Source organism: Lissotriton vulgaris, chromosome 3_1, assembly GCF_964263255.1.
Source record: "Lissotriton vulgaris chromosome 3_1, aLisVul1.2, whole genome shotgun sequence".
NCBI lineage: Eukaryota > Metazoa > Chordata > Amphibia > Caudata > Salamandridae > Lissotriton > Lissotriton vulgaris.
In genome coordinates, this window is record NC_141689.1 from 1,375,045,828 (window position 1) to 1,375,070,757 (window position 24,930).

At 45.3% G+C, this 24,930-nt stretch overlaps 1 protein-coding gene across 1 annotated transcript in view; it reads left to right on the forward strand.

The window, feature by feature from the left end:
* TRMO (tRNA methyltransferase O) overlaps positions 1–15,833 on the forward strand; it is a 333,295-nt gene extending 317,462 nt beyond the window's left edge. Inside the window, exon 5 of the mRNA XM_086961846.1 lies at positions 14,583–15,833. Coding sequence (XP_086817972.1) covers positions 14,583–14,815 — 233 coding nt within the window. The 3' untranslated portion in view covers positions 14,816–15,833. The remainder of the gene's footprint in view (positions 1–14,582) is intronic.
* The last annotated feature ends 9,097 nt before the right edge of the window (positions 15,834–24,930 follow it).

Genomic DNA, 24,930 nt, shown 5'->3' on the forward strand with positions numbered 1-24,930 from the left:
AGGTGAGGGCAAAATAATAACAGGAAGGAAAGGAAGGGGACTGCAGGGAGGGAGAGCTGTGAAGACAGAAAACAAACAAATAATTGATTGGGATCTATTCTCATGAATGTCTTCTTATTAATATGACTATCAATCAGGATATACGGTGCTATACCTGTAACAGGAATGCGAACAGCACTAACTCAGGAGATGCTTCTCTTCCACTGAGAACACTTAAATTCAGCCTGTGTCTGCCTTCCCATGTGAACACAAAACTCACTTATTGAAACAGCCCGTAAGACCCATGCAATGGCAGACCTACTCTGGTAAAGAAGGTTACTACATACCCTGATCTCTTTCCATCAGAGTCCTGAAGAAACGTAGTCAGGGTTCTAAATACTGCAGCTTAAGTACATAGTCTCTCCCATAAACCAAACAAGGGTTACGTCACCCAAAAGAAAGAATAACAAGGTTACCTGAATGAAAGTGCTTTCAGGTGCAGGATAAACTTTTCGTCCCACCCTGGGACCTAATGATACAAATCCTCTGCAATAGCCGGTGCAAGAAGGCTTTCCAACAGAGGATTTACTTTGGTAAATAACGCAAAACCAAATAACTGTTTCCTCCGCAATAGCCGTAGCAAAAAGGCTCGCCAACGGAGGAAACGGAATTAGCATAAACCCCTTCTTCCTCGGAGTTACGCAAACGTGTCCTCCGCATGAGCCGAGGCAAAGAGGCTCGCCAACGGAGACACGTGAACAGGGAACACGGCACAATACAGACCGTCCTCCGCAATAGCCGGTGACAAGGCTCTCCAACGGAGGACAGAAACGAAGCAACAAAGCCGGAAATACTCGCAACAGACTGGCTCCAAACTGCAGGGTCAACAGGAACGCTGGAATACACCACTCCGCACGGTCGTCAGGAACGCCAGGAATCACGAACCAAAATATCCGACACCGGCTGCAGGACATGGAGCCTACTTATACCCCGCCTCCTAGCCGCTGAGCATCATGGGATATGTAGTCTTTTCACCCATTCCGTACCCGTAATTACCGCGAGGCGCGACGGACTCTGACACCCTTGAAGCTTTTCCCCAAGCATGGGACACAATACCCAGCAAAGTCCTTCCTCTTTCCTTGGCAGAATGTAGCCACTGCAGGCCAACCGTAGACAGCAGACAGCTCAGAGGCAGTATTCGTCCTCAGTTTATCCAGTTCTTCTTATTGGCAAAGGTTCCTCTTGATTCCCAGAATGATCTAAATGTCTGGGGTCTGGGCCCCTCTTTTTATAATACAAAATCCTGTGTTCTCTGTGGCAGAGAAGCTCTTTGCCCAGCCCAAACCAGTTCTGTCCTCTCTGGTGCAGCTTCCTGACAGTAGTTGGAGACAGCATTGTCTTAGGCAGGCCAGGCTCATTCAGGTGTAAAATAAATCTCCTCCACCTACTCTGAATGCAGCCCAGGTCTATTCACCTGGCTTACCACGGACAGGAAGGACCCACCTAACCCCCCCTCCCAAGTGGCTGTCTGTACAGAATGCACATCCCCAGCCATTGTGTCACTCCAAAGCCAGACAGTCAATACACAACTTAGCAGAGGCACACTAGATGGTTTGACAAGAAAATATCTACTTTTTAAAAGTGGCATTTTCAAACCCATAATGTAAAAATCATCCTAACTTAAAGATGCATCTTAACATTTTGAGTTCAGGCATATCAAACTTTACTTTCCTATCTTGTTCCCATGGGCAGTAATGCTCATAAGATGTTATGAGCAAACTCTCTGTTCTATCCTATGGGGACAGATAGCCTTACAATAGTGAAAAAACAAAATTGGCAGTATTTCACTATCAGGACATGCCACACACATCAGGGCATGTCCTACCTTTAACATACACTACACCCTGCCAACAGGAGTACCTTGGGCCTACCATAGGGGTGACTTACATGTAAGAAAGGGGAAGGTTAGGGCCCGGCAAGTGGGTGCACTGGCCAGGTAAATATGACCGTACTAGACAGCACACAGGCCCTGCAATGGCAGGACTGAGACCTTGTTGCAAGGCTGCTTGTGTAGGTGGCACAATCAGTGCTTCAAGCCAACTAGCAGCATTTGATTTACAGGGCTGGGCACACTGATTGCACTGTACTAGGGACTGACTAGTAAATCAAATATGCCAGTCATTGAATCACTAATCCATAACAACAATTTTCAAAGGGAGCACTTGCACTTTGGCACTGAACAGCAGTGGCAAAGTGTCCAAAACATCTAGAAAAGCTAAACAAAATCCAACACACAGCAAAAACACAGCAGGTAAAGGCAGAAATATTGGAGAAACACACTCCAATGATGCCAGGTCTAACACAGGCGAGGTCTGACGTCTCTAGTTGCATTTCCAATCCAACTTATTTCAATTGAATTATGCCTTCACAATGCCTGCTGCCAGAGCCAGTTGCCAAGTGGAAAGGCAGGTTGCAGAGCATAATTAAAACTGCACTTTAAAAAGCAGAACATGGTTTTTCCTTCTTCTTCCACGTTTATTAGATGATCATTGTAGGAAAGAGACTCTTTCTACAGGTCTTTATACATTCTAAGCTATAGTGTTTGTTTACATTTTATTTGCCATACCCTAAACTGTTTCTAGCATATTTTAGCAACAAATATCTAACTGCTTTATGGTATGTTTAATCTTACACTAGATGTTCAAATTGTGTTCTTCATGTTTAAAAACATCCTAAATGTTTTGTATGAAAGAGTATCACATCAAATATATAAGTGGTTTTCGGTAAGGGTTATGGCGTGAATGATTAAAAAATATAGTACCCCCTGCTGTAAATTAGATAGATATTGCATGTCAGCTAAGAGTTCCATAACCTTGTAAAGTAATTCAGCAATCTATATGGTCACACTAAACTCTGAATTGACTTGTAACGTCCTTATAAAAGTACTGCATGTGTGAAAAATAAAGTGTGTTGTCCATGAATCGGGTGCCGCACTGAGCCATGGAACTGCTGCAAATGTAAAGGGACAACCAAAATAAACCATTAGTGAAATCGCCATTGGATGAAGGAGCCACACAAAGGAGAGACAATTATAGTAACAAATTAATGAAAAGCCAGCATTTATGAATGCCACAGCTAACAGCCAATGGCAATGGGTGGGTTTGCTATAGCCCCACAGAGAGATACAACAGGTCAGCGCTGATGCTCGACCTAACCAGGGAACACCCTCCAACATCAGCCACTCAGATATGTGAGCTTGGACTACATTTCCCATCACCACAAATGAGCTAGCTGACACTATACGTTGGGTAACGCTCACTCTCAGGCCATATCCGACATCACGCACACTTGCTGGAAATGTCCTCTCACAACAAGCCAGTGATGATATCATTACTACAGGTCTGATCAATTTTAGTGGCTTTATTTCAGACTGTCTGGTTTTGCCAAAATATCCTATTAACCCCTTCGATGCTGATGACGAGCTCAGCTCGTCATCAGCCACGGGTGGCGTGTGCTGATGACGAGCTGAGCTCGTCATGTAACGCGGTATTTTGAACCGCGCAGCACAGCGCAAAAATCACCGCAGCAGCGATGCGGTTAAAAATGCAGATGAAAAGAATGAGAGAAGTGGAACCGTGTTTCTCATCTGGAGGAATTCATTTTCCTTCGCGGGTCACAGAAATTAAATCGTATCCAGTCCTGGTGAACTCTTAACGTTAGAATGACGCTTCCATAAGTACCATGTTAAATATTTTGTTGAAAAAGGACAGTTTGTAAATCTGAGTTTTAGCCCTGAAAGGCCAATCGTCAATGGTACCCGGAGTATGTCTTTCATAGGTTTTCTGGTCCTCGAGAAAAGCTTAAGTTAGGGTTTGGGTCAAGGCACATAGGAGACTTACACAGCACTGCCTCTCTTCCCAATAGCCAGTTCTAGTTACTTGGAATGGTTTCAGGGTGTGATATTAGAGGGTAGATCATGGAGGAAGCAGTGGGTGCGAGGTAGAGACCAACATGAGTCCATTTTCTAGCAGGACCTGGTCCCAGTGGATGAAGTGCCCTTGATCTGTTCGGAACGGCGTTCCAAATCTATTTTAAGTTTACAAAAATAGTTTCCTACTTTTTGTTTAAAAAAAGCATCTCGGGGGAGTGGCCAAGATGTTGGCATGAGCAGTCGGAAGACTCCCAAGCTCCCGCCGACGGCTTGAAAAGCACCGGTTTCTGTCCGCCTTAGCACGCATCGATTGAGGTGGCCGGGGCGTCCCGGTCTGGGGAAGCCCCTGGGCGACTTTGGCGCCGTTAGTTACCACTGAGGCGAATTCCTGTGCCCTAGAATAGGAGGCGCCAGTGTTATAGCCTGCATCGGACTGACTGCGCTGCTGGGCGCGAAGCAGGGGGGCCCGGAGGTGAGGAGCGGAGATCGCCTGAGATCTCGCAATAGGAGTACCCTACCTGGGGAAGCGGAGGGGTCACAGGCTGCCTGGCGCCACAGACTGAGGCCGGGAGAGTAGTTCCGGAGAGCCGCCCGGGCCGCCATCTTGGATAGGGCACGGACCGGCCTTCTAGTGTATAGGGGAGACACCGGCGACGGCCCTCCCTTCCGGTGCCGGAGGGTGCCTGTGAGCAGGGGGTCCCAGAGGTAAGGAGCAGCGATCGCCTGCTTCGGGGACGACGGTGTGCCCCCCAAGAGGAGTAGCCTACCTGGGGAAGCGGAGGAGTCACGGGCTGCCTGGCGCCACGGACTGAAGCCGGGAGAGTAGTTCCGGAGAGCCGCCCGGACTGCTATCTTGGATACGGCGCGGCCCGGGACTTCTAGTGTATAAGGGAGGCGCTGGCGAAGACCCTTCCTCCCGGTGCCGGAGGCTGCCTGTGAGCAGCCCTGAGTCAGCAGCTGTGCTTCGGGACCCGACAGGCAGGCCGGGAGAGGGAGACGCGCTGCCTTTGGTGTGCTCGAGGACAGAGAGGATCGCAGACGGAGCCCTGGTCCCCTCCGTGTTGGTCTGGTGGTAGTGCTTGGCGACCCCCAGGTGCTGGAGGGACGGGTCAGAGAAGCCATTTTGTGAAGAGACTGCCGGGACTGGCCCGGCGTGAGTGCAGGGGAGAGCCCACTGGGGATGTTGCCGGGCGGAGGGCCTGGAGCTCATTGTGCGGCAGGGACGACACCTCGAGACTGCAGGAGTGGAGACCCACAGAAGCGCTGGTGAGCGGCGAGCCTGGGGTCTGGCCTATCGACGAGCCTGTCTGCCTGCCGGAAAGGACGGTGAGCGAGCCCATCAGTGAGAACCTGCTGATGCCGCTGGTGTCTGGGGCTACGGATGGCGGAGCGGTGCTGAGCTGCAGCGTGGTCTGGCGTGCCGCTTCCAACTGGACTACAGGTCAGAGCGGCTGAAGGAGCGGAGGTGCGGTGCCCCACGTAGTCCTAGCTGGGGGCTGGAGGACTGTTTGGCAGCCAACAGTGCGGCTCTGAAGTGGCGTTGGAGGTGGAGGAGAGCTGATGTGTCCTGGGGAGTCCCTGCCGCAACTGGGGGACTGTATCTGAAGGGCTTGGGGTGCCAGTGTTGGGTGCGGCCCTTCAGGGACGTGGCCCATCAGGTCCGCTTGTGCCCTTCGTGAAGCCTGACCTTGGCGGGTGAAACCGCTGGTTAACAGGGGGCACGGGAGCTGGCATAGCCCTGAGGAGCTGGGGTGCTGCGGGTCTTGGCTGGGGATGACTTTTCTACATCTCTAGTCCACCCAGGCGTACAACTTCTTTCGGGGGCCGGAGGAGCACTCAACTGAAGTCCGCTGACGAGTGGGTGTTTGCAACGGCGACAAGGGGGGACCCTACACGATTCACTTGAACTTATTCGGAGAGTGCCATGTCCTCTTCCAGAAACAGGAAAGAAAAGTCCATTAAAGACTTGTTTGTTAAAGCGCAAGCAATTCCAATGGCCTCCACCACGGCGGCGGAGTCCCAGGGCACGAAGCCAGGGAAGGAGGATGGGGCGGAACCCATCATGAAGGTGTTCCTCTAATCCATGTTTTTTCGCTCTAAGGGAGGACATTCACACCCTTAAGCAGGAGTTCACATCAGAGATTCGAGAGGTCCGACGAGAGGTGGATGGCATTGGAGAGAGGGTCGCTGACTTTGACGGTAAAAGTGACAGGAAGGACGTGAAGATATCCGTTCTGCAACAGGAGATTCTCCGGATCCACGATCAACAGGTGGGCCTCCAAATACATGTCAAGGACCTGGAAAAACAGGTCCCGGCGCAACAATATATGCATCAAAGGGGTGAGGGTGGATGAGGACTCGACAGATCTCTTCTCTTACTCCAGAGAACTTTTCAATCACATCCTAGGTAGACCACTGGAGACAGAGCTGAGAGTGGACCGGGCACACAGAGTGGGGCCCCCAAGAACACTGCCCGCCCGCTGCCTGACATACTAGTCTGTGTCCAAGACTTTCGTACCAAAGAGGCTATCCTCCAAAAAGCGCGGCAGCTGCAGCCCCTGCAGTTTCGGGGACAATCCCCTGGACTTTATCAAGATCTATCCGCCCTCACCCTACAGAGGAGGAGAACCTTCAAACCTATTACTATGCACCTCCAGCAGCACAACATCACCTATAGCTGGGGCCATCCGTTCCGGCTGGTGTGTCGCATGGATAATAAGCTGTACCAACTGCGCTCTTTGTCGGAGGCTAGCAGGTTGCTGGGTGTGGAATTTCCAGCGTCGAAAGGTGGTGGCGAGGAGGAGACTGATGATTCCAGACCCCAATGGCGTCAACAGGGCCGCAGTCGCCGTGTCAGGAAACCGCGAGCCGGAGAAGTCGTGGAGGGCAGGAGGTCGGCTTTGGAGGCAGCTTCTACTGATCTTCCCAGCACCCAGCCCGCCTGACTGTAGACTCTATACATGGCCGGTTGTTTGATTTCCTAAGGCCCAGGCCGTTGGCGGAAGGGAGGGACATTCCTGTTGGAGAACCACCCCGATATCCTTTCACGGATCAACTATGATTGATGGACTAAGTGGTTTTGTCTTTTTTTGTTTCCTTCACAAGTTTTGCAGTTTGGGAATTGTTGGGGGGGGGGGGGTTGAGGGAGGGTATCCAGTGCTACAAGTTCGCTTTTTATCTTCTGCTGGCGCAGCTCCATGGGTGAAGGCTGCCTTCCCATATCTAGAAATTAACTGCATTAGCGGCGCCTAGCGTAATTTCTCCGGTCCAAACCAGAACCTGCTGATTGTGTATGCCTGCTTCCACCCTTAAGATTCTTACCCTCAATGTGAAAGGAGTTAACAATCCAGTAAAGCGCAGGGCGTAACTGATCTATGTTTACTTCAGGAGACCCATTTGTTAGTGCGCGACTGTCATAGGCTGCGGTCCCGCAGGTTTCCCACTCAGTTCTTCTCCTTCTGGCGAGGGTGGCGATTTTGGTGGCCCAGCGGTTTAAGGGGGAGGTACTGCATAAAGGTGCTGAGATTAAGGGGAGACTTCTGACCTACCGCTTCGCCTTAGGCGATATAACGTTCACTGTTGGCTCCCTGTATGCTCCGAACGAAGGTCAGGAGAAGTTCCTACAGACTGCTCTTACTGAAGCCACAGCTACTCCGGACCGTAATATCATCCTAGGGGGAGACTTAAACCTTGTGTTTGACAACCTTTTGGACAGATCCAGTCAATGCACTCACCAAGTAGGTGCACTGTCGGCAGAGGGAATCGGGCTACTGCAGGACTTAGGCCTACACGATCTTTGGCGTAGTTTTCACCCCCGGGAAAGGGAATATTCTTACTATTCTAATGCACACAAGACCTATGCAAGACTTGATCATCTGCTGACTTCGGCCCCAGTATGCGGGTTTACGACCACAGTCGAGATGGGGGTAGTCTCACTTTCGGACAATGCCCCGGTAATCGCCACTCTCACCCTGCCACCCACATCGCGCCCATCCAGGGCATGGCGTCTTAGGGACACTCTCTTACACAGGGCGAAGGTCGTGAAGCATATACAAGGCACCATTACTGATTACCTTTCTCATAATGCAAACCCAGACATGACCCTTGCAGTCCAATGGGCGACGCTGAAGGCGGTGGTTCGGAGGATATTTATTGTCCTCTCGATTGCTGACAATAGGGAACGCCAACGCAAGCGTGAGGAACTTAAAAAACGTGTTTGGTAATTAGAGCAAATGCACCAAAGGACGGGGCACTGAGAGTGTGGCGACAGCTTAAGACTATGAGCCACCAATTAACGACGCTCAACCAAGAAAGAGCGGAGTATGCGGCCTTACGACTGCGACACGCTTACTATATGGGGGGGACAGAGGTGCGGGCGCCTGTTGGCCAATAGGTTGCGAGAGGTTCGTCAGCAACAAGGGGTCAAAGAGATTGCCAGAACTGACGGGACTTGCATATCGGAGGATGCTGAAATAGCGGAAACATTCCGCGATTTCTATGCTACTCTTTACGCTGGGAGTCCAGCTGATAGCTCTGCGGGAATTGCCTTCTTAGACTGTTTCCCTGCCTCCTCTGACAGCATCCCAAGCCGAACACCTAGATAGAAACATCCAAACGGAGGAGGTTATTGACGCTATTTCCCACCTTAAGTTGGCGAAAGCCCCGGGGCCGGATGGCTTCCCCGCTACTTTCTACAAGACGTTTTGCGCAGAGCTTGCCCCAATACTCACTCGTCTGTTTGATTCATTTGCTGAACAAGGAGCGATACCGAGGGACCTTTTAGGTGCCTCCATAGCAGTCATCCCTAAACCTGGGAAGGATAGAACTAGATGCGGGGCCTATCGCCCGATTTCCCTTCTCAATGTTGACCTTAAATTGTATACTGGGATTTTGGCCGCTCGACTAGCCCCTCATATGCCCGGTCTCATTGACCCGGACCAGGCGGGTTTTATACCTGAACGCCAGACGTCAGATAATACCAAGCGGATTCTCCACCTTATAGAGAAAGCTACTCGAGTGTCTGGGGAATATATGATGTTGGCCATAGATGCTGAAAAGGTGTTTGATCGCGTTCATTGGCCTTATTTGGAGCAAGTACTGGAAAGGGTGGGGATAGGGGAGAAATTTTGCACCTTTATTTTTAATTGCTACAGATTCCCTACAGCCACGTTTAGAGTGAATGGATATACCTCCGCTAGTTTTACCAATGAGAGGGGCACGAGGCAGGGGTGCCCACTGTCGCCCCTTCTCTTTGCTCTGTACATGGAGCCCCTGGCCCAGAGAATGCGGCAGAATCCAGCAGTTGAAGGGTTCAACTTCGGTGGCTATATCCACAAAATTAGTTTATATGCTGATGATGTGCTGATCTCACTAACTAACCCAAAGACAGACTTACCAGCATGCATGGCAGATTTGGATGCCTTTGCTCGGGTGGCCGGATTTAAAATAAACACGGACAAGTCGATAGCCTTGGACCTCTTGTTGCCCCCTACCACCAGGGAATATCTGCAGAGACTGTTCCCCATCCAATGGGCAGTGGATGCTGTCCCATATCTGGGGATACAGTTAGCCTCTTCACTCCCTGCTATGGTTGCCACCAACTACGCCATCCTTCATGGGAAAATCAGACGCGAGGTTGGCCGGTGGAAGCATTATCCTCTATCTTGGTTAGGCAGGATCGCGGTGGTTAAAATGACTATTTTGCCCCAGATCCTCTACCTATTCCGCACCCTCCCCCTCCGACCGCCTGTTGGCTGGATTCTTCAGACGCAATCCGACTTGGCCGAGTTTTTCTGGAACGGCCGGAAGCCGCGAATGCGTAGATCATTGGCGACTCTTGCCCCGGAGATGGGAGGACTGGGCGTTCCCGACCTCCCAACTGTACTTTTAAGCGGCACAATTGCGATACCTAGTTGAATGGAGCAGATGGGAATCAGAGAAACATTGGTTGTTTCAAGATCAGGCAGTGGCGGCGCGACCATTGCAGGAAATTCATTTCCTGCGCAAGCACCACAGGCCCCCTAACTTGTATGCCTCACACATAACCCGGGTTCCTCTTGAGGTGTGGGATGCCACTAATATCGCACATGACCTTACAACCTTCCCATCTCCCCTCACCCAGTTGGTTGGTTAACCCTGACTTCACCCCTGGCGCAGAAGGGGCGGCCTTTGCACATTGGAGGCCTGCTGGTTGCCGGTCTTTGTATCACATGTATGGAGCTGGGGGGTTGTTCCGTTCTCCCAATTTAGGCAAGAGTACGGCTTCCTGGAGACTGAACGACTAAGGTATCTGCAGGTGCGACACTGGGCATTACACCCGCAGGTCCGCGCTAGCGCAGGTAGACACTTATCCTCATACGAAAGATGGCTCATCACCCGCACGACAGACTCCAAACTAATCTCCGACCTCTACAAGATGTTACAGATCACACAGGTGTACACACATAACCCGGGTAGGGAGCAATGGGAGAGAGAACTGGGCAGAACCCTCAGTCACAAAGAATGGGGGGAGATATACTATAGGGCAAGACACTCTGCTTACCACATGGGGCTCACGGAGACATTCACAAAAGTTGTGACATATTGGTATTATACTCCAGACAGACTGCATGCGACGGACCGCAGCCGAGATGCGACTTGTTGGTGTGGCTGTGGCCAGACTGGTAACCTGGTGCACTTGTTGTGGGAATGCATGCACATTCAGCCCTATTGGGCTCAAGTGTTAGATGAAGTAGATAAGCACTTCGAGACGGAAATCCCACGCTTCCCAACTTATGTGCTACTAGCTGTGCCCAATTCCCTAACCTACCCTCTAAAATCCCGCAGGGGCAGACAGATGGCTATTGCAATCGGCTCAGCAGTTCAAAATATACTTGCACATTGGCGTACTCCCACTATACCCTTCTTTGTAGGATGGCTTCACCGATTATGGCATGTGCTCAGAATGGAGAAATTGTCACTTACTATGGCGGGAGAGGGATCGCATATGATGACCTGTGGCAACCATTTCTATCACTCTTGGCCACCGAATTCCGAGAAGTCACATGTCCCTGATATCTTAGGCTGCTGGGCCTCACAGACCCTCGGAAGACGGACTGTTAAGCAGGTCACTGAGGGCTTTGCATAGGTGGGGGAAGGAACATGGGGTTAGCGAGAGACAGGGAGCACTGGACGGGAGGGGGAGGGGGTACCTGGGGAAAAGGGGTTCCCTTTGTTTTCTTTTCCCTTTGTATCTTCTTATAGTTTTTATTCTATGCACGAGCAATAGGCAGATACTGTCTTGAACGCTGAATACATGCTCTCAGCTGGCAATACCCGGCTGTACTGTTTCGATCTTGTTTGAAGTCAGCTAACTGTACATGGAAATGCATGCGTGTTTCAATTCAATAAAAATATTTGAACCATAAAAAAAGAATCTCTTCCTGAATGGTCAATGTTATACTTGAGGCTCCCCTGGTTGTTAGAGAAGGGAGGGCGCTGTGGTCTGCACTACTGTGAAGCTAAGGGGTAGGCCGGCAATGAAAGAAGAAACTAGCCATCTCATCACAGGACATCTAAAGGCAGCTTTCGAGGCAGTATACGGCCTTATTTGATTTTCATTTGAAGCTTCTTGTTGATATCTTGCTTATGTCACAATGCTTTCAGGCACAGGCTGCGACCTTCTAGCACTATAAATAAACGTAAATTACCCGTGGTTGAAAGGCCAGCAGATTAGTTACAGAATATTGTATTATTTTCAGCCATGTCTCAGGCCCCACACTCACTATACCCAATTCATTGAACTCCGAGTTACCTTTCCCTTACTTTTTTATGCATTTCATGACTGTCCGCGATGCCAAAATAAAACAATCCTGTAATACTACAAAATGATAGCAGCCCTGTGCAAAAGTGCACGTACCGTTGTCGTGTTTATATCTAGGACCCTAATTCGATATTCCCAATTTATGCCCTTGTGAGGTTATAATCAATAATATCCTGATAAAGGCATAAGAATCAGATCCATATTCAGTAATAGCCCATGCAGTCCAAAGCACAGCACAGCTACTCCCATCGACTCCTAGAAAGCACAACGCGTTCTTTAAAGAAACCAAGCCTCCAGCAGCCCGGGAAATCCCCTTGTTTTTTTTTTGATTTGAACAAGAACTCCTGAAGTCCAGAAAGAACTGTTAGTTCTTAGTGACGTCTTATGTCCAACCTTACGTCAAACCCGGCACCTTCCAGGTATAAAATACCAACAGTTGCCTTAAGCAAACACACAGTGGTTTGGAGCAGAGCGGCCATCTACTTGCCCGAGAGCCCAGCTGATGCGAGAGCCCACGGAAGCCGCCCCTCCCGTTTGACGCACTGAGAGAGACGCTGTCTTTTTCTCCAGCCAAGAAAATCCAGCTCCGGTGTTTCCAGCCTACCCTTGCAGGTTGCTGGTATATCGAGTCCTGAGGAAAGAAATACCAGACCTCCCACATTCTATTACCAAGGCACGGAGCTGACTAAACCCTTGAGAGAATTCTTGATGCAGATTCTTGGCAAAATAATCTTAACCAACTTAACTTAAACTGCTACTTACTCATCCCTTCCCAAGTATTAGGCTTAGGTCAGGTACACCGGGGTAGGCTTAGTTAGAAGCACCAGTTGAGTACGTTAGTCAATGTATTTATGTATGTATATATTTTATCCATTTTAAAGTATCATATGGCTAAGAAACCATATCAATGCTTTTACAGTATTATTTCCTAATACTACTTTCACTGTACTCACTTTACTTTACTTTAAGTATTGCAATTGTGGCAATTCATTTCTCTTGCATGAGAAAGAAGACTGCTCAATAAATAACACCTTTTATTGAAAACGCCTGTCTCTCTATTTCTCTGCATTCTGGTGAAACTAAGTATGCACTGCTGACTGAGTGAAATAGCTGTCTATTGTTTTCACACGACTCTAGAGATATACTCTTATTCTGAGGGAGCAAAGTTGTCATGTTTATGCGGTTGTCGGAAACTGAATCCCTTCTTGTCTGAGCCAGGGGAGCTTGTCCCTCCCTATTCATCAAGAAAGTTTCCAGTGACCTCTGAGCTAGCTGGCGCAAACCTAAATTAAGTTTAACATAGTCAGTAGAGACCTAGATGACCTCAGTCCTACGTCTACACTGCTGTTTATGTTATTCCAATGCGCAGAGCCTATTGGGAAAATAGGAACTACACTACACCGTAATGTGAATAGTATAGAATCACTTATTGAGCAGTAATTTCCGAGCGAATCAGATAGTTAAACAAGGCTTTAGCAATGCAGATGATACTAGGGGGTCCATTGCATAATTCCACACAGATCGCCCCCCTATGCTGACCCCATGTAGCCTTCTTATGGCAGGAAATCGTAACTCAGCTCTTTCCGGTCCTGTGGCCCCAGACACTTGTTGGTGTCGCTTGTCATGGCGCCCTCACCTGTCAGCACAGAAGCACTTCAACAAGAGCTCCGGAATATACATGTACTTGGCTGTACAGCAATACAGCAGAAGAGCTAGAGCATCTGACTTCGAACCTGGAGGAACCTGGTTCGAGTCCCGGCACAGACACTCAAACATCCTGTGATTCCAATACATGTATCTTCCTGTGCCTATAAATTAATGTGTCCCCTTGTAAAGCAACTGGTGCTCACGTAATGGGCTCTGACACCTTACTGTTGAGTTAGCGCTATTACCAGCATGTTAAAATGCATTGTTTATGAAAGTAAATCGTGTTTGTTGTGATAATCCGCTTGTAAAGCTACTGGTGGTCACGTAATGGGCTCTGATACATTACGGTTGAGTTAGCACTCTTAACAGCATCTTCAAACTCATTGTTTATTAAATTAAATCATGTGTGTTATGATAATCCCTGTTCCAACCAAAAGTCCACAGACAGTTTCAGTCTGTAACTGCGATGCCCAGAGGTGAGGAGGGGCCATCACACGCGCTGTGCTGGAGGAAGCTGCGATGACCAACGAAAGCAGTCACTTAGTGAAATTGCCTCCTCTGAAACAAGCACCGGAGGGAGAATTGAGGGGAATGAGCCAATAGAAAGCCATAATGTCGGAATGGCACAAGAAAGAACCAATGGCAATTGGCAGGTGTGACAAAAGTCCACAGAAGAGATACATCAGGTCTTGCAGACAGCGCATGTGCTGATGAGGCTCGACCTAAAAATGGTCACACGAGAGAGGCGAGAGAGCAACTCCTGGGCAAGAGATCTGCATGTAGCAATGTGCAGCTGCTGAACCCTTTCTGAAATAAGTAAATAAAATGGTCCGGAATTGAAGGGGCAAGAAGCTTCAGGTGTGGGGGGATTGTGTGTGTGGGTGTGTGGGTGTGTGTGGGGGGGGCATGGGGGGCTTCACAAACAATTCACACCAAGTGAGAAGAGGACTACCCAAGTACTTCACACTAAAGGGTTTCTGAATTATATTGATAGTTCCTTAGCTTAAGACCTTTCAAGGACATATTAAGCCAGATAGGCACTTTAGTGAATCAGTCTGTGTATTAATTGAAAGGCATGCCCAGACCTATGTGTACGTATAGTAATCTCTTTTGCAAACAGAAGTAGTTTTATTTAGAGGGAAGGATAATTTAACAACCGTTCGAAGTGAATATATTGTGCTCCTCGGTTTAGCATTATACTTGCTTTGTCTTTTTACTATACAGATCCTGAAAAAACGCCATTTAAATATTTCCAGTCCACAGAAGAAGCAAAGCGTGCCATAACAACTTTATTAGCCGCCGACCCTCGCTCCGTATACAGGAGGAAGCGCTGCGAGGACCGTCTATATTACTTCACACTGGACATGGTACACATCACTTGTTGGTTTGGAGAAGGCTTTGCAGAAGTGCTTAGAGTAAAGCCCATCAGCTCTGTTCACCATTCCGGCAATGGCTAAAAAGATGTGATGTACTGTACTTATGTACTTAACAAAACAAGAATGTTATTACCTGCACTGTTATTCAATGATTATGCGGTAAATCACAATACACAGTGCTGACATTTTGTTTGCCTTTGGTCAGCGACTTATGGGGGAACTCAGCAGTGAGGAGAAGGGTCAAAGGAACATGCATTTTAATTTAGTAAGACTTTGGCTCTGCAAAAAAAACAGTGGGAATGGAGGGTCTATCAAATTGACCAATTTGTCTAGAGATTAATCTTATTTTTTAAGTTATGTGATGGCTGGAGTGGCATTAAGTTAAAAGACACAAATTAGGTGATTTTTTTTTTATTTGGGGCTAATTCCCAATTTTTTTCCCCGCATAAAGGTATTCCTTAGTTTCGCATAAAAAGCATTTACATTTTTTTGTGAAAATTTACAGGCCATACTCCACTTACGAAAGGGAAAATCCTTCATTTTTTACTGATGTAACTTTGGGAACATGGAATATATTCACACAGAAGGGGCATGACAGTAATAATGGAAATGGGATAAACACTGTAAAAGTATAACTCTGCCAGTATTGAACATGTTTAATTTAGCTTTCTATATCTAAATATGCCCTTGTGAAACATCCCCAAACAACACAAATCTGCCCTGGGGCTTAGTGGGAAAGGGCTTTTGCTCGGGAACAAAAAAGTTATGGTGCATTTGCACATTTTAAATAATCTTAAACTGGCAGATTTCTATGAGAAGATCATCCAGCAAATTATAGTTGGACATCTGTACATGAGTCTGTGATTTTTGTAGATCTTAAAGTGTATACCTTTGGATTTATTTGAAACCCAACAACATCCATAATTATGCTCTAATTATGTGCGTCTTCAATGAGTTTGTTTATGTCTTTTAAAAATGTGCAATCTGGTCCTTATTTGGCAAAATGTGTTATTTACTGGTTCATTTTTAGATGTTGTACCTTTGTTTCATGTGAAGTGTAATGATTGTTACTCAACAAATAAAATTAAGTTTCGCTTGCCTACTGTCTGCTGACAAGAAAAGTCAAACAGGCCATTCTAGTATTCCATTTAACCATCTTTTCTCTAAAGCTACACACACTGCTTGGAAGCCGCTTTTACCTTCATGTTTGCAAAGAGAACCATTAACACTGCCTTAAGGTTAGCTGTCATCCTAACATTTTGGAAACCACACTCCCCATCCAAAATGCCTAAAGCGCTGTACAGCTTCGCCAGTGAGAAAGAAATCACCACTTTCTGTATATAATTTCAGACAACTGAGTGATAAATCCCTTTTTATCTGCCACACCCTGTTTTTTTTTGTTTTAGTTCAGAAAGTAAGTTTATTTAAGAAAACAATAGATACAGTACAATACAATATATAGGGGGAAGGAACAGAAGAAAGGGAAACATACATTTTTAATGTATCATATAAAGTATCTAGGTTGGAATGAAAAGGCATTAAAATATCAATATATGTATAAGTAAAATCAAGTCGCATATAAAAACCATGTAACAACATAGCTTAAACCAACATATAATAGCATACTATAAAATAGGGAGATAAAGAGAAGGAGCGTTTAGCACTATGATCAAAGAACAGTGTAACAGGTGACCAGATAATGGATCGCTTCATGACTAAATGGATGGGATGGGCACATGCTGTATCTAATCTTTGATGATAACAGACTGCATACCACCAAGCTTGGAACAATAACTTTGTAAAGTCTTTTCAATTTTTTGTAATCTGTTGAAAGGCGATGCCAATATTAAGTCTACAATCCTAGTGTTGGAAGTATGGTCTTCCCAGGTGGGAGATAGGCTACCCAAGAATATATGTGTGGTAGAGAAAGGGAAGTTAGAAAGGAAAATAGAATTCATTTGATTCCAAACCTACGTCCAAAAATTGTGTAGGGGGGCAAGTAAAAAGCATGTGTTTTAAATCAGCAATTTAGGAGGAGCAGGACCAACAGGTGTCTGGTATAGTGACATGTTGTTTATGTAGTACAGCTGGGTGAAGCAAAAGCCTGTTATCGATAAAGAATAAAGTTTGCGTAACATTTGCTGTTCTAGATGTTCTCCTAATTTTAGACCATATTTTATTCCATAAGGAAGAAGGCCAGTCAATCTAAAGGTCATCCTCCCAAGACAGTTCAACTTTGGTCTTTGGTCTAATGGGTGGTGAGGATCGTATATGAATGTAGATATTGGAAGCTTTGAGAGATGAAAGTAGAAAAGAATATAAACTGTTAACCGGGAAAGGTGTTGGATGTGCTTGAATTCAAGTGTAAGCGGTTAAAAGGGCTTGTGAGAGTAAGTTATATTTAGAGTGGAAAGAAGGAGGTAAATTAAATGGTTGACTAGCTTCAGAGAAAGACAAGATCTTATTTTGAGAAAACAGTTGAGACGTCCAGATGAGACCTTTGTTTCTCCAAGATTCCCCTTAATTAAAATAGATGTGTTATGCCATAAGGAAGATTTAAGAAAGGAAGCTGGATCAGTAGGAGATGAGGATGAAGAGAAACCTAAAAGTTTACAGGTATATTTGGAAATAGGAGTAAATAAAGAAGGGGGTTTACGAGTAAAGGAGAGAAATTCCTGAAAAGAAAAAGGAGAAAGAAAAGAGCATTCAAGCATAACCCACAAAGGACAGTTGATGAAGAATCAGAGAGCCATCTCCAGGCTTGATGGAAGGAAAGATCTATGGTAAGTGGGGAAATCTGGAAAATTAACTCCTCCTTCTGCTTTAGGTTTTGTTAGTCATAACAAAGACATGCGAGGAGGTTTTTTACTCCACAGAAAGGATGATAATATCGAAGTGACTCTAGTAAAAAGCTTTGAAGGAATGGGAACAGGGATATTAGAAATGATGAATAAAACCAATGGTACCAACATCATCTTAATGGTATCTAAACGACCCCACCAGGAGAGGTATAGCGGGTGCCATCTAGCAGTCAAAGAAGAGATTTTTTGTAGGAAATTCTCCATGCATTGAGATACTGTTGATGAAATTAAAGGGGTAAAGGGTAGACCCAAATATTTAATATGCTGTGTTTTCCAAGCAAAATTAGAGGAACTAAAATCATCTTTGAATTTGGTTTACAGCAATATTTCACACTTGTCCGAATTAAACCTATAGCCAGAGACAGTAGCACAAAGAACTACCTCCTTTGAAAAAGCAGGAACAGAGGATTGAGGTTTAGAGAAAAATAATAAAATCATCAGCATAAGCTGCTAACTTAATTTGGATGTCTTTGGTTTCAAATCCTTTTATATCAACATTTTGACGAATCCTGAACAAAAAAGGTTCTACGGCTAAATTAAAAAGAAAAGGAGATAATGGACAACCCAGGCATACCCCTCTTTTTAACTTAAAGTAAGGAGATGAAATACCTTTCACTAGGACATCTGCTCAAGGGTCCGAATACAAGATAGAAATGAAAGAAATAATTTTAGGACCAAAACCAAACCATTTCAACGTATGAAAGAGGTATGACAAGTTTACTCGATCAAACACCTTTTCTGCATGCAAGGCTATTGCAGCTAAAGAATGAGGTAGGTGTGGGGCTTTTGATAACATTTTGAAAAATAGACGAGTATTATCGGAAAGGAGACATCCTTTAACAAAATCAGACTGTTCAGCACCTAGTAATTGAGTTAGGAATGATTCAAGCCGAATAGCCAGAGCTTTGGAATAGATTTTATAGTTAATATTTACAAGAGAAATGGGTCTATCATTTTTGTAATGTTTCAAGTCCTTTCCATTCTTGGGTATTCGACAAATAAGAGCTTCTAAAAAGGATCCTGATTATTTTCCAGACTGTGTAAAAAGATTTAAAAGACTAAGTAATTAATGAAGAAGGAAAGGGCCGAAGTGAGTAAAAATATCTACTGTAAATCCATCCGGACCAGGGGCTTTGTCTTTTTTAAGTGAATGTAAAGTACTAAGAAGTTATTTATTTATTTATTTATTTATGTATACCATTTGTAGAGCGCACTAACACCAACCGGTGTCCTGGCGCTAAGTGGTAACTCCCTGAGTTTCTAACCTCTGATCTAAGTCGTAAATAGCCAAGTTTTCAGTTTTTTTCGAAATGCCAAGAGGTTGGCACTTTGCTTTAGGGCTAAAGGAAGGGCATTCCAGGCCATTGCTGCCCCTCTCACGAAGCTTTGGCCCCCCAGCGCACCTTCCTAATACGGACAGTCTTGATCAGCCCCAAGTTAGCCGACCTTAATTGTCTTTCCGGTGTGTACCATTGGAAGAGCTGCTGGAGGAACTTTGGACCTATTCCATGGAGCGCTTTGTAAACAATGCATAGGGACTTGAACCTGATCGGTTTCCGCACCGGGAGCCAATGCAGCTTATCCAACTCCCTGGAAACGGAAGCAAATTTCGGCAGACCGACAATAAGACGGCCCGCCGCATTTTGTAATACCTGCAGCTTGTTAAGCAGCCCCTTTTGAGCCTCAAGAAGTAATGTGCTTCCAATGGGGAAAGGTCAATTTGAGTATCGGAAAAGTGAAGATTATCAGTCTGGTTGAGGGAAAAATTCTCATTAAAAAAGGAGACAAAACAGGAATTACAATTCTTATCTAGAAGAAGTGAGTTATTAAATCTCCATCTTCTAGGTAAGCTGGAATTTGGAACTATATCCAAATGAATGGAGATGAGAGCATTGTCTGAAATTAGAATAGAACCAATATCAGCGCTTCTCAGAAACTGGGATATATCATGTGAGACAAAAAAATAATCTTATCTGGATTGGGTTATCTGGATTGGGTTTGGTGGGCTGGGGAAAAAAACGTAAATTCTCTAGTAGTGGGGTTGCAGATCCTCCAGGCATCAATAAGTTGATACTGTTGAATTGTTTGAACAAAAACTTTATGTGCTTTATGAGGTTTAAAGGAAGCCAGTAAATTTCGGTCTGTGAAGGGGTCCAAAACATGATTGCAATCCCCAGCGAGGATAAAATTATCATTGGGCCTGGCCGCAAAATTCCGTTCCGCTCACAGAAGTTTCAAAGTTTGGGCAGTTCCGCATCCCGCAGAGAACGCGAAGATCTCAAAACTTCCGCGATCCACTGCGTAGCAGAAGTTTTTTCTTGTTGGCACTTCAAAAATACTTTCTCGCGTGCGAGGTAGCAACTTACCGGATCCCTGCATTCGCCGACGGGTTTTCCTATCTGTTTGCGTGCACCACGAGATGTTGGATTGTTGGTAGCCGGTGGCGCTATCCTGCGAGAGTTCGCGATCGGGAACACATAATTCGACCCGGAACAGGAAATAAGCATCATGAGCAAGATGGCGGCGCCCATTAGCGACCACACGGGCAAGTTAGAGACATATTACCCCACAAGCACGCAAAAACACATCGCGAACGGGCGGGAAAAGCCATCTCTGCGTCTTCACAAAAGTTCTGCATGCTCGCGAAGATTTGGAGCAATTTCGTGATAATTTGCATAGGGCAACTCTGCAAATTCTGCCCACCCCTAATTATCGTCAATACAGGAGGAAATTTGCTGAGACAAACGAGACCAAAACATAGGATCCCCATCAGTCGGTGCATAAACTTTAAACAAAGATAACAATACACCTCTTACTTGTAATTTAGTATATAACAATCTGCCTTCATCATCAGACTGTTGTGAAAGCAAATTAATCTTTAACGATTTATGGCAAAGAGTAATAACACCATTACGTTTCCCATCACCCATAGGAAAAAAAAACATCCCCAACACAGTTCCTTTTTAACTTTAAAGATTTAGTAGCATTTATATGAGATTCCTGCAAGCAAACAATATCCGCTCCTAACTTGGATAGATGTGTTAAAACTTGTTGTTGCTTGATGGGGGAATTCAGACCTCTGACATTCCAAGATATGATTTTCAGGGACATAAAACCAGCAATAAAATTAGCAAGCATAGGATGTCAAGTAAGACCAACAAAGAATAAAAGGTAAGATTGATAGCATTCCAACTATATGAGCAAAAAATACAATGATAGAGAAAAGTTAAGAACATTAAATGTAGAAGTAAGCGACCAAAATGAAACCAAGAAGAATAAGAAGTGAAAGACTAAGGTGTGGAGAAAAGATATAGTAAGGGAAACAAAGGAGAAAGAGAAAAGACAAAAACAGAAGACGAAGAAAAGACATGCAAGTAGAAAATAAAAAAGAAGAGGGTAATTGAAGAAAGTAGATATTTATCTGAGAATAGAATGATGAGCCAGAAGAAAACAAAGACGAAAAAGGGGAGAAACAGAAGAGCGAATAATACAGGAATAGGAAACCGGAAGAAAAAAAAGAGAGGAGGGAGAAAAAGAATTGAAAATGAAGGATAGAGAACATACCTAAATCAAAAGACATCACAGAAGAATGGGGTTAGGTGAAACCACGAGGAACGATTTGCGCGTCCAGACTCCACGAAACGAGGACAGGGACATACCACAGCAAATCGAATAGGGCGAGGGTGCACAGTAAATGTAAACATCCAGGGATCTGTCAAGACGAGGGAATAAAAAAAGAAGAAATAACAATAATTATTAATACAAAAAAGTAAAACAGACGCAATGTAGAAACAATAACCTGAGAGAAACAAAGAGAGAAAGAAAATAGAATGAGCCAACCAGACAAACGGCGAAGAACAAACAAATATGTTAAGTAAGAGCTATAAATGCTAACACCTAGAAACCATGAAACCTATATGAGAATTCAATACAGTAAACATAAGAACCAATTAACAGCTTCGGAAGAAAAGCCCCAGAAATGTCCATAGAGTAAGTTTTGCTCAAGTTGAGGAAACTCCGCAGTTTGACAGGATCATCAAACGTCGTCTTTTTATTGTTATAGGTAACCTTGAAGAGGCATGGGTGGAAGAGGCCATATCTAGCACCCAAGGCACCTAAAGCAGGTCTCATATTCAAAAACTCGTTGTGTCTATTGGCTGTAGATCTGGCATAGTCCTGAGCGAAGAATAAAGTAGAGCCTGACCAAGAAATGCGTTCAATGGATTTGGCAGCCAGGAGCACCTTAAGTAGATCTGTATACTTGAGAAACTACATTATAACCCCTCTTGGTCTACGAGAGGTGGAGGTGTCAGCGCGGTGATGACCATGTCTATGGGCTTGTTGAATGTTAACTGAAGTTCCTTCAGGTAGATGGAGCAGCTTAGGAAGAAAGGGCTTGAAGAACAATATAGGATCGGAACCTTCTTAACCTTCCGGCAAACCATAAATGCGAAGATTATTCGTCTATTTCTGTTTTCTAAATCTTCAACCTGTTGCTGTTAAAACACGATCTGGGATTGAAGAGTATTAACTTTCTCATGTGTATGAGAGAGGGAGGAGATATTCTGCTCCACTGTCATAAGACGATCATTCATCTGAGACCAATTCTCCGTTAAGAACTGTAGCTTGGTGGAGGTATCTTCCATGAAGGGGCGAAGTGCTCCTATCTCCTCCAGCAGAACCTCCAAGGAAACAGGCGAAGATGCATTGGATGGAGAAGGTGGATCTTCCTTAAGTCTTTTGGTAGTACCTTTACCAATCGTGGTATTATTTGCACTCAAAGAAGGAGGAAACTTGGAAACAGAGTTCAGCGAGTTCGGGAAACAACCTTTACAATGCAGTCATTACATCGCACTACACTTACAACGCAATCATTACACCGCAACATCCATTACAACACAGGCATTACAACGCATACCATTACAATGCATGACACTACAAAGCAGGCATTACAACGCATACCATTACAATGCATACAATTACAACGCAAAGTACCCCTACACTATCAACATTTACCCTACTGTTGCAACAGCTGAAGTTAGAATAGTAATTTTTAACCCCTACACTATCCAACACTTACCCTACTGTTGCACCCCCTGGAGTTAGAATAGTAATTTTTACCACTATATTATCCCATACTTCCCTTAAATGCAATGTAATGGTATGCATTGTAACAGTGTGCGTTGTAAAGGTAGTATGCGATGTAATGGAATGTGTTGTAAAGGTAGTTTTTAAAAATGGGATGTAGTGTCATGCGATATAATGGAATGGGTTGTAGTGGATGTTACGATGTAAAAACTGTGTTGTAAGTGCATGCGTTGTAAATGTATGCGTTGTAACATTCGCGAGTTCTCCATCCCGGCGAAGTCAGAGAAGATTCTAGAATTTTTAATGAAGGTGCGCGTTGAATGTGACGTAGGAGGCCCCAACTTTTTCAGCCTTCCCATAAAAAAGGCACAAGATTAATATATTGAGTCCAAGGAAAATTGTGCTACAGTAGAGACAAAGTTACAACCTGAGGAAAAATATTGATGGATAAATCACACCAAAATTCAGCTTAAGTAGAAATGTTACTCGCTGTAAAGTAACTGAGACAAGCTGAGGTAGACTTAATAATTATGACTTCCTTTCTTCAAAATATAATAGGTCTGCCCTGGACCTTAAAACACTGCAGGTAAATAAATATCACCTCAAATGTTCAGCTGGGCCAAAGCGTCTTTGAGATGCAGTAGTGATAGCTAAGTGACACAAGCATTTGCAATGCAATAGGTCTCGCAGCATTAAAGTTTGAGTTACTGGCATTGTAAATGACAATGCTTTGCATTCATTTTTTTTTACATTTGCAATTGGTATATAAACATTGTTTGTGAATGGTTAGCTGTTGCTTATGCTAAGCTAAATTGGCAGTAATATAGTTTGCTAGTCTTGCTTGTTATAAGCATGCTGATTTAAAGCGCTCTGATATCTGTGGGTAAAGTTTGTGCTATATAAAAGTGAAAACAAATAAATAAGCAAGGTAATAGCCAGAAAATTACAAATAGTGAGTGTATGGGTACTGGGGTTGTGGGGTGTTGATCTCCTAAAAAAAATTTAAATATGGCAAAAAGGTGCATTTTAAAGCAATTTTGTGAATTTTTAGGGATATACAGAATCTTGAAAAGTGAGAGGGAGTACTGTGTAGAGCCAACCAACAAACATTAGAAAGGAACAATCGGCTGCAGGCTGAGGAAAGACTGGATAAGATTCTCGATGGGGAATATACACAAACGCACACACACACACACACAGATAAACAAATGGGGACACACAGTCCGAATGCACTCCCGCAGACAGGCACACAACTAGGCAGACAGAAAGAAATATACAAACGCACGTAGAGGCATGTACAGTCGAACACACGGACAAACAAACACCAGACACCCGCAATACCTCACACCCAATGTGGCCAGCTAGAACTGTCTCCTCTTAATGGTCCCCTCGAAGTTCGGCAAAGTTTGGTAGGAATCACTCAATGGGGGGGGGGGGTAGGGCATGATGAGGGGGCAAGGGCACAAGCCGGGGGCAGTGTCGATCACACCGAGGAACACATGCCACAGGGGGTGTGAGGGTCCATCACACTTACTCACACATGCCAGCAGGGGGTATTAGGCCAGTGATACGGGGTGGGGGAAGAGGGCAGGGTCCATCAGGTTCGATCACGTACACAGGTCAGGAGGGGGTCACCAGGGCCGACGCGTAGAAGGCGGAAAAGCAGAACACCCTGTTCTCCATTATCGTGGCTGTGCTAGGACTGCTCTCTGTCAAGGATCACAGAGGAGTCCGGGGCAAGCCGGGAAGAGGCGGCTAGTTAAACAAGCGCTTTGACACCTTCGGGTAAAGTCTGCGCTATATAAAAACGCATTAAATTAATAAAAAAATCAAAAAAGAGACAGCAGCCACCGCAGCAACCAGCGAGCACAGAAGAAAAAAAAAAACAAGCGTTACAAGTATTACAAGTGGTAATTAATGTCCCATTACAAAATTAAATCACATCTTAAAATTCGGCAACAAAAGAAAGTAAACTCGTAGACTAATTGGGAGGGCGTAGCCCGGGATTGGAGTCAATAATAGTGAGCAGTGTGAATAATCGTGGTGTGAGCAGGGGGGTAGCACAGGATATCGAAGTTGGAGGTTTTAGTGACCAATATCGTAGCTCGCATACGGCTGGGGGCACCTTGCTGATTGGTAAGGAACGTGAAGAGTTAGCTCCGTGGGGTCTCGAGGAGCTTCCGTAGAGAGAGTTTGTGAGGTAGAGTCCGCAATGTAATTAGAGGAGGTGCTGGTGCCGGCCGGGCT